The sequence below is a fragment of the Ptychodera flava genome, chromosome 4, assembly GCF_041260155.1.
Source record: "Ptychodera flava strain L36383 chromosome 4, AS_Pfla_20210202, whole genome shotgun sequence".
Lineage (NCBI taxonomy): Eukaryota > Metazoa > Hemichordata > Enteropneusta > Ptychoderidae > Ptychodera > Ptychodera flava.
The window spans coordinates 28,889,694-28,903,994 of record NC_091931.1 but is presented as its reverse complement, the minus strand read 5'-3'; the positions used below and the strand labels follow the sequence as shown (position 1 = coordinate 28,903,994).

Genomic DNA, 14,301 nt, shown 5'->3' with positions numbered 1-14,301 from the left:
AATCAACAGATGACTGATAATATGAAAATACTTCAACATGGTACAGTTCTCATTAGATGTGTAAAGTTAGCTACTGGAGATGAATTTGACGATTTGGTTGGATATTATGCTATGAAAACAGATAACAGAACAACTTGTGATATTATCATAAGTATTGATAAAGATCGGGGAGGGGAAAATGAGTATTGATGTTTTGTTGGTGGGAATAGAATAGAGAACGACTTAGGAACTACATTGTACGTAAAGATAAAAGAGTGAACACTTTAGATATCAGTACCATTCATATGAAACGTCTCATATTATTTGAAGTAATGGTCTTTCGTCATATTTTAAGTTCAGAGGAAATTACTAAAATTTTATCTATCGGGTGAACAAGTTCGCCCCGATAGGAACTTCGTGTTCAACATCAGCTAGACTCCGCGACCGGCCGGACTGACAACGGGGTCCTTTATATAGGCTAGTTTGATGGTGATGACTCACACGGAATTTCCCACCTTCCCACCTTCGGAACGTGTATAAACATGTTGTGTGTGACTCAGAAGGGAATTTCCCTGCTTAGTTCAGGACAATGCACTGTTGCGCCAAACCCCTGTTGCGCATGCGTGAGTTCGTATATAGGTCAGGGTCATACTTTAGTTACATGGATGGTTAATTTTTCCTTCGCTTCATGTAGATAAATGAATAAAATGGGTGTAAAATTCTTATTTGTCCTAGTTGTCCACGTTTACTCTACTACTTAGGCCTAACCTGCGACTTCACAACAGCGACCTGCGTCCTGCGTGTTTGTCAAACTGCGATATCAGTCTTGATTTGTTTCTGGAACTTTTCTGCCTACATGATCTAAAATATATATACACACAAAAAATAATATGTACATATTATAGTATGTACATATTAGGCTTAAAGACTGAAAATAGGATTGTAGGAGGGTTTAATTATGTCCTGTTTTACAGTTTTAACTCGCGTTATCTATAAAGAACTTGAGTCGGTCTCTGGCTATTCATGGTTAGCAAATATGTTTGCACTTCTGTCATATCAGTATTATTTTAACTGCTTTACTTTGCATATGTTATTTGTGTAGACAAATGTAGTCCGAAGTTAACCAGTAAGAATATTTTTATTTTTCCAACTGAACAAAAGTTGGATCAATTCGATTTTTTGACGAAAAGTAAAAATGAAATTAGACGAAAAGATGGCAACATCCGATGATCAATCACTGGGCAATTGGAACAAAACTGGAAATGTTAGAAAATGAACGACAATAACTGAAAATTCGAATGTTTGCAATGACACTGACGCAGTTATGATACAGGGGGGACAACTGATGAATTAAACAGACAGCTAGATGGTTATACCACAGTGAAATGAGGATAAATACCAGAGATTTCTAAAAATCAAAAAGTTTGTTGATAACATAAGGAAAGAAGCGAGGTAAGGCAGACGAAGAATATCTAAAATAATTTGAAATTATAATATAAACATATAAATGCCTAGATCACGTAGCATATTATTTTCCATGCATTAACACGTACTGTCAACATTTCCGTCATAAAATTATCTCTCCAGATGAAAATGAGTGAACTGGTGTGTACATGAATTGAGTTTTGCCAGACTTTGTGAACGATTTACCAAAGCGAAAGCAATGGCTTATTAATTGATCGATGTTGAACGTTAAATCTCCTTTCCACGTTTTACCCTTTGAGCGCTGTAATTTTCTCCCACCAAACTTTAGTGCAAAATTTACCAATTGTATGAATTTTCTGTAATTTTTTGATAATTTTGGACCAAATCGACATCACATTTCATTGGCTACAGGTTTTTCCCAATTTTTTTTGCAAAAATTGGAGAAAAATTGACAGGGGTTTATTATATAAAGGGGACAAAAATAGACTTTGGCGCTCAAAGGATTAAAGTTCACGCAAGACGCCTCCAATCTAATACTGAGGAAAACACCATGAAACGTTACGTGTTGTTGTCGCATGTCGCAGTTGTGAAGTCGCAGGTCGCAGTTTGACAAACACGCAGGTCGCTGTTGTGAAGTCGCAGGTTATACACCTAGGTCTAAATGCCGAAGTCGCAGGTCGCATGTTTCAAACTCGCGGGACGCAGGTCGCAGTTTTGAAGTCGCAGGTCGCATGTCGCATGTCGTGACCGTCTTCCATATACTTGATAGGTTTTTCTCAAAAAGCGGGGTACAATTACATTTCTATTTTTATTTCTCGGTATTTCCGCAGTCATTTTTCTTAGAAGCTATGAATATGCAAATAACTGAACTCGGAAGCACCCCTAAGCTGGGCAACACATGTAATCAACTGAAACGAAAGCTATGGATACAGAAAGACGCTATGAAGTTATGCTGCTTGGCAGTTTTAACACGGGGACAATGTTGAGTGAACGTTGAGTTACATCGACCGGTGGTCAAATTCTGTGTGTGTGTGTCTGTTAAAATTGTAAAAAAGTGTCGGTTAACATTTTTTGAAATCAAGTGACCCTCATAGTCAGATAGTAGTATGTTTAAAAACCATGATCCCTTTTGCAGTTTCCAATTTCACATGACACCGCAATCCCCACCCCTGGGTGTCCCCGGTCTTGTAACATATTGCCGAACGTCCCCGGGCCCCGATGGGTCGGCGGTTTGCAGCCATAGTGCAGTAACTGAAAGCTCCCTCACTGCAGATAACATGTCAGGTCACAGTGTAATATACAAAGAGTTAGGGGTACTGGCACATTTAAGTTATGCTGCAACAACCGGTCGGCCTTCACTCCACTCGACGTCGCGTTCACACCACAACCTGCTCAGGCTGGGGACGTCGGCAGCCTACCGAGTGACGTTCACTTTGATCTACATAGTCTGTAGGCTTCCTATCGGGACGGCATACTTTCAGGAATTTTACATGCACGTGAGTTGCGATGATTTATCTTCACTTGAATTTTTAAAATGTCCTTGCACTTACGAGCGTTACATGTAAATCACGAGGAAACTGGAAATCCCCGTTTTTCTGATAAGCTTATATATTATAATGCATAGTCGCTTGTGAATCGATGCACGATGGAAACTGTGTGATATGCATTAGAAGTGAAATACCGCTCAGCGCCCGTCGTATATCGATTCACAAGCGACTGTGATATAATGTATGACTGCGTTGATTGCTGTAGTAGTCTGAACGGAAGAATCGTAGACAGTGGCTGTCTATCGTAGAATGATACAATGAAAATACTGACCGACCAGCGGGAGATAAACACTTGTAAACTGCAGTGGATGAAAAATGCGCACGTTTCGTGTTCAACCCTTTGTCAGCACTCCCACGTTGGAGTAACGTTGAAATACAAGAAGAGTAGGAAACAAGCAATCAAATAACGGAAAGATCGAACGCGTTGAAATCAACATTCATTGCAGCTGGCGCTAGTCTAGATGCACGAGTGCAGTGCCCAGTTTAAAAAATTAACTGCATTGGACGATTTTATTGAATTCGCTTCACATTCTCTCCGCAATGGAATTTACTTCGGCTGTTTCAGACATCGGTTTCATTTCTCGACATATTATAAAATGTAGTCTTGATCAATTGCGATTCGTTTTCTGCTTCTATGTGCATTATAAACCTACAGACTCTCATGCCCACGCTCTATTCAGTTCATCTCATCAGCCCCGACGATGCAAGGGATGTAGGGCCTATTCCCTTTTTACAATTTATTTGCGCTCGACACATTTCCACAGATCAAAAGGACTTTTAGCACCCGTTAGACACTAGTATATGTAAGTACTTTGTTCATTGCACTGGGTTATATTTACTATGTATATTTGACAAAGCTAAGCAGCGCGTCAAACCATTAGCAGAAGAAAAAGCATTTTAATTAACGGAGTGTCCATTTCCACGCGTGGCAGTAGCCTCGGCCACGTGCGTGAAGGGACTGTGCCTCGGCATTTAATTATTAATGGAAACCACCCCTTCCCGGTGCGATCGCATTCCTCTGGTGTTAACTTATTAACTTACCACGTGTCCTTTAAACCACAGTATTCGCAAAATCATTTTCTTCGAGTTTTCTATTTTACGTAAGTCTGCCAATACCCGTCATATTTTTTTCTGAATCCCCTACCTCCCACCCATCGTGGCATTTCGACTTGACTACAATGTAAAGACCGGCTCGTTCATTCCACTTTAACCAATCGCCACCGCACAACCAGCATATTATCATATGGCCGTCGAGTTTGCAGCACCTGCCCTAACAGTTTTACTACATAAAACTAAGGTTTCCGACGAGCTGACACGCACGTCGGCCAAAACGTTGTTTACTGTACAAGAGGTAAACGCTGCAGCATGCTATTATATTGTCGAACATCTTTGCACCAATACTGTGACCGACAGAAAAACTTTCATATTACCCGGTGGTCAAGAAACATTTCTGCACACCACCCCGTCGCGGCCGGTCTGGTGTGATATATACCAGTTGCTGCAATCAATTCCACGAACGACTCTACCCGTCACAAACTCGAACAGGCCACAATTGTTACACACTAGACACTCCAGCACCAGCTGCATTAAATGTTCAATTCAACGCATTCGATCTTTCCAGTAGTTGATTGGTTGTTGTTTTTTAACCCTTGTATTTCCACGTTACTCCAGCGTGTTTTAGTGCTGACGAAGGGTTGAACCAGAAATGTCCGTGTTTTTATCCTTTGCATTTTTACAAGTGTTTTATTTCCCGCTGGTCGGTCAGTATTTTATTGAATGATATGGCTCAAATCCTGTGGAGCGATACATACTCTTCAGACTATTGCCTACTATTTATATCCAACTCTAAAGTGTAAGATACATCAGCGCCTTGAAATTCGTAGCAAACACCAGCAAACTAAGAAAATATCACACTGCCTTATTGTGAATCAGCTTTAACGATACAAGACCGTATTGTGGTCAAACGTTCACGGATAATCGCCTAGTTCCTATTGTTGTTGTTGTTGTTGTTGTTGTAGTTGTCATTGTTGTGTTGTGTTTATTTCTGTACATTTTTTGTGAGGAGAGAAATGCTCGAGGTCGTTTTCATCTTCCCTGTAAATTCACACAATGTTGAGCTAAGAAGAGAAGCCGAACAGTCGGTGACAGGCTCTCGCAAATATAACGTGAATTCGAAGAATTCAAACCGAAAGTGAATGAATGGACTTAATTCTACGAAAAAGATAGATGGTGTCATCTGTTTTACAACATTTGTGATCAAAGAACTTTTAAATCGGCAACAGGCGATACATGAGAGATTCTTCGTTTGCAAGCAAAATGCGTTCATCGCTGTATCCTACTTTGCGAAACATGCACAGGACTAAAACGAAAGTCAAATTTCAGCGATGGAACGTGAACAAGCATCCGAATATGTTAATATGAATTACTATGTGCAGTTTAACCTAAAATAATAGATACAGTCGGATATGTGAAGAATTGCTCAGGAATTTCATAAATGGTCCAAATTATGTTTACATCAGTATTTCATTTTCCCGATGTATGCGTGTGTTTTGTATATGTGTGCATGTGTGTGCTGTAAATGAGTGACTTCCATTTCTCACTTAGTGTCGACTAGCATGCACTTGTCACATTGATATAGAATAGACGAGCATCAATCTACATGTTTAAGACGGGATTCCTGCCTTTACGGGCTGATTTTGACTTTTAAGACTTTTTACCTCCTCCCTCGTAGTGGAGGGGTTAAATGTGGTAAGACACCACAGCTATGGGCCCACAGGTAGGATTGACCCTGCCCTTCGTATGATTAACATCTTCACGTTCAATCTGAATCAGATTGTAGCTAGGGAAGATATTATGAAACAACAAGTATATTAATTATATTGTTGGAAATTGGCAGGTGTTCTTACATCATCCTAAAATTTACATATGTCTGTCTTTCTTTTTTCCAAGTGGCTTCCCGGAGAAGATTAAATTCGACTGCTTACTCGGCTTGAACGGCCTATAGTGTAGAAGAAACCATGTCTTCAAGTGAAGGTAAGGACAATGGCTCTGCAAAAATCATAAAACGTATATCCATTGATTTCTTCAAGCATAACTAGGCCTTATTTTGGCAATCTGAATGTTTGTAAGTTGTTTTTTATTTAATTTCAACATGTGTTTTCTTTAACTCTGTCCGGGACGTCCGGTGTTATGTTAATTCTAGTTCGTGTTTCCTATAGTTGAAAAGCACACAATCAGACAATGTGGACTTATAAAAAGTCCGTTTATTTTCTATTCGTTCTTCTTGTGATTTGTTTTTCTTTCAATTTTCACAGGCGTGAATTATTTGTACCTTGTGATCAAATACCCTGAATTATTTTACAGCTTGAATTGAAAAAATCGAGTAAATGTTCCTTGTTATGTTATGCTTTGATCAATTTGTAATTTCAACATTCTTTCCCTTGCATTCAATAATGTATAAATTGTTCAGTGGCATTCGCGATATTGTGTAATTGTCTCTTGGGGGATTTGTGATTAAATGAATAAAATGAACCAATTTTGTGTCACTTGGAAAGTTGGAATATATTGAGATTCACTATTCTGCAAACAGAAGAAGTAAATAGCATCGTTGTGGGTACAACTATCAGCGTCACAAAAGACAATATTCCGTACATCTTCTATGCAAGTTGTATTTTCACCAGCCTCACTCAATCTAGTGCATTTGAATTTCCAAATTACACAATTAAACAATTGTGTTGGCTTCTTTACAAAATGGCGGCGTTTTCAAGCCTCACAGATTCTCTCACTCACGTATGCAAAGACCGAGAACGGGAAAGTCTGATGATTAGGACGTAAAATGACCTAGGTGACTAGGGAAAAATACTAACCAACAACAATACCATGTTTGGTTGTTTTTGTGTTTGATGTCAATGTGCGAAACCTGTTGTTCTCCCGGCGGGTGGCCTCTGACCTATGTATTACGATTGCAATCATAAAGGAGAACAAAAGACAGAAATACCTCACAATATTTTTAACACCTTAATTACTCCCGATCTCGGATCTTTGCCAGCCGGGGTTTAATTCAAGACACTGTGATCAAAGTGTTGTGAATACATCTCCGTTGTCATTGGTATTTTCGAGCTTTCCAGACAGAACGTATTCATTCAGTGGATATAAACTCCAGATTTGTTTGTCTTAAGGACAACTTGTTTATCTGGACAGAAACCCATGTGATATAACATTAGTAACAGCTTAAGGAAACCAGCCCTACACATCGAAACATTAAATATGTCAATAAGGTTTATATTAAAAGAACTTCATAAACATCCGTGACAAGGTGAATTCATATTAGTGAATTAAACAGAAGAAACTGTCACTTACAAAATTTCTGAAACTTGAAGTGATGCAAACTCCCACATTCAGTAATTTCACTCATTTGTATGGGACGTACATAACGCTAAATAGTACATATGTACTAAAGGAAAATTGGACACTCTGTAAAAATAAGGTAAATATCTGAAATTCATGGGCCCATAAAAGGTTGTAAAAAGTCCCAATAGCTAACTGAAAACCCTCGTTCAAATATATTTTAATCAAAATCACATGTTATGTATCAATGTGAATACTCGAATGAAAATGTAAAACAGACATTACTCTTTATTTATATTACCATGCCCTGCCCAGTCGCATTTTGATTGGTCGAACTGAACCACGTGACTGACCACAAATACACAGTAATGGTTTGTTTACATGCCCGTGAATATGAATAATAAGATCAACAACTCAAAGTATCGTAACTTTACACCTCAAACGTAAATCATAATCAATCACAAAATAAAATGGAGCACTTGTAGGTCAAGATGAGATACTTTTTTTCTGAAAATATCTCCGGATTTGCCAATTTTTTACAGCGCGCGTGATAGTGCGTCACGTATTGCTCAGTTTCTGGGGCCCAGTTGTCGTTCGCTCCTGAAATGTTCGCAAATTTTGACGGTTTTCTTGGGTTCGCTGATAATATAATGGAAATAACAGACTCCGCTCTGACCATTAACGTTTATTTGTGGGCGCGGGCTCGAGGAAAGCCAAATTAACGGGCTCGGCAAGCCTCGCCCGTTAATTTTTGGCTTTCCTCTTGCCCTTGCCCACAAATAAACGTTAATGGTCAGCGCGTCGCCCGTTATTTCTATAGTATAAATGAAGGGCTGGCAAAGACTATCCGTGGGCTCGGCAGATAGTGTTGGGCTGACTTAGGTCAGGTAACACCAAGTTTTAATTTAAATCAGAGCACGAAAGGGTTTTAAGACTACCTGTGCAACAAACTATCAGAAGTCGCATGTGTTTTTTACCTCAAGCCAAACGATGTACAAAGTTCACAAACTAAGTGGATAAATTACATTTGGCTTACCCAAATATTGCTTGTCAAAACAAACCCAAAGTTTGTGGTACTATAAATCCCTAGCTAGATGAAACAAGAATGACTATAAAAGCCTTTTTTGTTTGTCTTGCGTTCTTCATTTTTAGATACTTTTTAGGAGCCAAAGCCCTACGGGACTTGGCCCCTATTGTATTTACTCTGGATCACTTCAACTTCCTGTTCTTCTTCTTCCGTAAATTCTTTGCAAAGCTAGATCTCCAAAACGTTGCACGCAGCCTTTTCAAACTTGTTGGGTGTATTAGGCATACTGAGTACTGGCGCACCTGAGCCTTCATATTTTGATTGGTCACATGACCTGGCTGTTAATTTTAATTCCACCGCATTTACATAAAATTGAAAAAGAAACTTATCAGACCATACTACCTAGATGCTACATATCAAATTTCAAGGTTATTGACCGTGCCGTTTTGAGAAGATTTTTAAAGTATTATTTTTCTGAATTTAAATGACCTTAGACCTCTATACCTGTGCACCCTCTCTCGCGCTCTCTCCTTCTGGTGTTCTAACTACTATATTTTAAAGACACAAATTGAAAACACCTTTCCTATTGCATAAGACTTCACCATTGCACACATCAATTCCTCAAACTTTTCTACACAAAAGAGGTTACAACCTCCTCTGAATTTTCTCCCGTCAGCCTCTCCCGTGTTCTCTCCCCTGTACCTTCAAATTCTGCCCTGTCAGATATCTTAGTGAAAACCCTGTCATGATACCCGTTCAAAGTAAACAATACTGTATGGTTGGATACTGGTTAAAGCGTGAGCTTTTATATCTACATTTTGTTGAGACTTTGAATTAATTTCATTTTGTTGGTTTCATCTTTTACAATCGCCATGAGATAACCTATGATAATCCAGCAGGGTTCTCAAGGATATGAAAAGTTTTTACTATTGCTGTATTTTTGTAAATTTTACAAGAACTTGTCTTGACATTTATTACGTTTCGAAATGGGGGGGTCAGTCAAAATTTCTGTGTTAGAGAGGGGGTTGCTCAAATTCATCAAGGTTGGCAGGGGGGATTAATTGAAATTTCAGAGTTTCCGATTTAATTCCTCCACCGCCAGGCCGTAAATAATGACGGCTCCGTAAGTCACTTAAAAACTATCGTTTCATATGAAACAATGGACGATAATTTAGTAAGGTACAAATTGTCCATCAGATTTGAAGTTACAGCATATATTGTACCTATAGTCTAGTGGAGACATCACAATCAAAAAAGGTAGAGTACATCCCAATTCTTTAGTTCATGATGATCGGTTTAGTACTGAGCTAAGTTGTTACAATTTTTGTGACCTTGACCCTCTACAGGCAATAATGTTCATGAAACATTGGCATATACATACTCACTGTCGTACATCGCACACAAACTTTATCGAACATCGCTGAACATGTTTCTTTTGATAATTGATCAAGGGATACAGATATATCTCTGTGTATAGCAGTGTTCAAAGTTGACAACATTTACTATTTATTGGGTTTGGTTGAGCAGATTGCTTGATTTCCAATGGCATGCAACTATGTTTGCAGGTGGATTAAATCAGTCCAAAGTCCCAAACGCGTGCACATATTTTTCTGATGTAGAGACATTAAGTCAGACTGCTCGTACAATTTCCCACACTCAGGAAAGTACAGTCGTAAACAGTATCATTGCAGTGTTCGCGCTACCACTCGCCAGACGGCAAAATGGCGAATTGATTCACTCATTGGCGACTCAGACGGTCAGAACAATCGCCAGACTGGCGACTCAAAATTTGTACGTTCGGTCACTTTGTTCTACGATGTTCTGTTGCATTGCGGTGTTTTGTTTACTTCTTGGGAAGTCTTCCGCCATAGTACTATCGTACTCATCTAAGTATAAGCCCTGCCACTGTTTTCAGAGTATAATGGGTCGTACAAGTTGGTAAAATTACTTTTCAGATAAAAGAAGCTAATGGGACATCGAAGTTCCCGTGATGGTATCGTGAGCAAAATGGCACGTATATCCATAGGGGAAAGAAATCAGTCCCATGGGGTGGGGAGAGAGGTTTTTTGTGCAACGGTTTACCTTATTTGATTATATTAATTTTGACTGTGACATTTCAAATAAAGAGTTCAACTCCAAACCGTCTGACTGTTTCCTTTATTGCTACAAGTAATTTTATGAATTTTGACTGTGATATTTCAAATAAAGAGTTCAACTCCAAACCGTCTGACTGTTTCCTTTATTGCTACAAGTAATTTTATTAATTTTGACTGTGATATTTCAAATAAAGAGTTCAACTCCAAACCGTCTGACTGTTTCCTTTATTGCTACAAGTAATTTTATTAATTTTGACTGTGATATTTCAAATAAAGAGTTCAACTCCACACCGTCTGACAGCTTTATATATTACCGACAAGTCCTTATCTCCTCTCCAACTTGTGTATACACCACTGTAATTGCTCCGAAAACATTGCCAACTTGCTAATCCGCTGTCCGTATCAGCGGATTAAGTATTGAGTCAACACCACAGCCGTCCCACACGCATTAAAATAAGGACTACGTGTGTGACGGCTGTGGTGTTGACTCAATCACTTAATCCGCTGATACGGACAGCGGATTAGCAAGTTGGCAATGTTTTCGGAGCAATTACAGTGGTGTATACACAAGTTGGAGAGGAGATAAGGACTTGTCGGTAATATATAAAGCTGTCAGACGGTGTGGAGTTGAACTCTTTATTTGAAATATCACAGTCAAAATTAATAAAATTACTTGTAGCAATAAAGGAAACAGTCAGACGGTTTGGAGTTGAACTCTTTATTTGAAATATCACAGTCAAAATTAATATAATCAAATAAGGTAAACCGTTGCACAAAAAAACCTCTCTCCCCACCCCATGGGACTGATTTCTTTCCCCTATGGTATACCCAATACATGTACTTGTGCCCCTCCGAAATGTCCCCCGTTACCTAAATAGAATAGTCCCATTCTAGTTACGTCCGCCATTGTTCACGTTCACGCTGTCCTGTTTTCCCGGGAGGTTGTCATAGTCCAAGTCTAAACATGCAATTTCAGTTGTTTTCAGCGATCATCCTTTCATCTGTGAAGAGCGGTTTTACCGGTGACCATTACAATTTTCACTGCTATGCTGTTGTTTTAACAAGACACGGACCGTTTGATCTTGGAAAGTAGAGTTGCTTTTACGTTCAGCCAATGCACATGCCAGTTCACGGGTTCACACCTAGCCCTACGAGTATGGCGAGAGTGTCAGGCTTTGGCTACGCCGCCTCCGAGAGTGTCCGGCTTTGGCTACGCCGCCTCCCACCTCCGCCATACAAACGCCTGCGCAAAAAAGTGGAGATTTGCGGTGCCGATCGGGACCGCAGCGATAACGTGTACAAATCAGCAAATTGGTACCTGAAACCTGTGTCGGACGATCCACGTGAGCACAAGGGATGTTCGGACAGGGTTTGCGATCACAACAATGTCTTCATTTACTTAAAAACTACGAAAAACTACCCGTAAGCGGTAGATCGGTAGATGTGAGCCGCCATGTTTATTCTCGCTAAGCGAGATTACCCAGCAAACATTGCGCGAAAGCTAAAAGACTGCGAAACTTTTTTTTCATGATATTTTGCGTTTATCGAAACCGTTTCAGTTCCATGTCTCTCCTTGTATAAGCTTTAAAAATAAAATGAAATAAAATAAATCGTTATATGGAAGCTTTTGGCATTTAAGGTATGATATTTTTTCTGACTTTATTGTTGTGGAAATTTCATTGCATCCCAAACATTCCGCTGTTGAGTTTATGTTCAGCATGTTCAGAGAGAAGTGATGATACCAGCAATAAAACTCATTAATTAATTAAGTCTGGCTTTCTACCAGAGAGGCTAGCACATGAGATTCTGTGGCACAAAACAAACATTCGTGGAGGAGCTGGACATAACATCGCCATGGACTTAGGTACTTAGTTTCTAAACAATGAGTTCAAAGGTGAGTTCAAAGGTAAGAAAAAATGTGTAATTTTCAATACTGAGATGGGAGCCTCTTCTTATGATATGGGTCATGTTAAGGGACTGGTCAGTTTCTTCGGCCTGGGGGGGGGCGGTGGATTCATGGGGGGGGTCACCCTGTTTTTGACTTTGGTGATAGGGGGGTCACCATGTTTTTGAAATGCCCAATAGGGGGGGTCAATGTGTTTTTGAATTTCGACACAGGCTCATCATTGCCTAAAATGTATCGTGTCAGCCACAAATTTCATCCAGTTGCATTTTTCGGCGCGCCCAAAACTTTAATAATCAGACATATTTTTCAGCACGCCCAACTTTAACATGTCAGGCATACATATATCAGAGATATATGTATGTTCAATATTTTTCAGCGTGCTCTTCAAGCGCATTACTTTAAAGGTATACAGTCACCTGTAATCTAAATATGCCCATATATGGTCAAAGGGGCGTTCCTTGGTATTCAAAATGCCAATGCGAGGGCGCTGTTTTGAAAAAGCGGCCACCCGCTTAAAAGCTGTGATTGGTTAGATTTTCTCTTTCCATGGTAACTGTGGCAAAATTGGAACAGGTGACAGTATACCTTTAATATATCAGACATTTTTCAGCACACCCTTCCTGTGCATTACTTTAATATACAAGACATATATATCAGGATGTTTCATATTTTTCTCCGCGCCCTTCGGGCGCCATACTTTAATAAATCAGAGATATATGCCAGAGATATCTTGATGTTTGCTAAGTGAAAGTGTACTATTATGAAATCTGCATTTCATATGAAAAGCATGACAAATTCCTGATACTTTTCTGTTCTCTCTATGAGAATTCAGTATGAGAAAGCAACATGCACAAATATCAATGTTACAAGAAAGGTCATCTCAGACTCTGCACACATCAGATTTCGCTAAAATGCCTCTCTATTGTTCCTCAGGAGATTTAATTGGATGGCTGGCAAGTCTTAACACCCATCAAAGTTTTGATTTACTGCTTTTTCCTGTTTGATATTAATGATTGACATCCATTTCTGTACAACAGTTCAGGACATCTGGTTAAGCATAGAAAGTGTGAAATACATTCACAGCTCATCCAAATGTACTGTATTCAAACTTTAAGATTGATTGATTTGGAATAGGGGGGTCACCCTGTTTTCAAAATTTGGAATAGGGGGGGTCAGCCACTTTTTGACGTCGGCAAAAAATAATCCACAGCCCCCACCCCCCCAGGCCGAAGAAACTGACCAGTCCCTAATTATAATATGACACCACACACCGGATCGCTCACTATAGAGTCAGTCAATAGTGGCTAACTCTCTCAATAACGAATCTGGCTTCTCCTCCTCGAGGACGAAGATGACTTCATCACACAACCATGCGGAGGGGATACAAAACAAGAGAGCGACTGATGAAGGAACCCCATTTTTGGTTCCGAAATACCGTTAAGACGAATCACTCAGTCAACAAACTGGTTTACCGGGGACCCAGATCACATGACTAGGGTCAAAGCACTATCGATTCACCGGTGTCTCGCCATGTTTTCCACACAAAATAAATGCAATGATCCTTTTATTCACCATATCGTAATATTAAACAATCTTGGTAGAGCCGATGTGTGGAGTTGCCTTCATTTTCCTTATATTGTCATAGTTATCTATTGTGGAAGCTTACTATATCATTAACTGGAAAGATGAACTAAATAGAACAGTTGCACACGTTTTTTGGGTTTGGAACATTTTAGATATTCTGAATTTTTTCATGGTGCAGATCAATGATTGCGATAAAAATCACTTGTACTTTAAAAAAATAGTGGAATAATATCATAGAAGGCAAAGACAATTCTGACAATCTAAGCAATGAGAACAAAAATTTAGTATTCTTAATTTTACCAAAGTATTTTCAGATAATGTGAACGATAATTTACAGCTTTCCATCAAATCTACTCTAAACCAGGAAAATAGCCAAAGGTGATTTTCTTG

The 14,301-nt window shown here is 39.2% G+C and overlaps 2 protein-coding genes across 2 annotated transcripts in view; both read left to right on the top strand.

Annotated features, from left to right (window-relative positions):
- Positions 1 to 14,301, top strand: part of LOC139131393 (sacsin-like) — a 97,085-nt gene that overhangs the window by 51,436 nt on the left and 31,348 nt on the right. The window lies entirely within an intron of this gene.
- The window catches only part of LOC139131395 (sacsin-like), a 30,204-nt gene continuing 18,648 nt past the window's right edge, over positions 2,746 to 14,301 (top strand). Inside the window, exons 1-2 of the mRNA XM_070697424.1 lie at positions 2,746 to 2,900; positions 5,901 to 5,984. Coding sequence (XP_070553525.1) covers positions 5,969 to 5,984 — 16 coding nt within the window. The 5' untranslated portion in view covers positions 2,746 to 2,900; positions 5,901 to 5,968. The remainder of the gene's footprint in view (positions 2,901 to 5,900; positions 5,985 to 14,301) is intronic.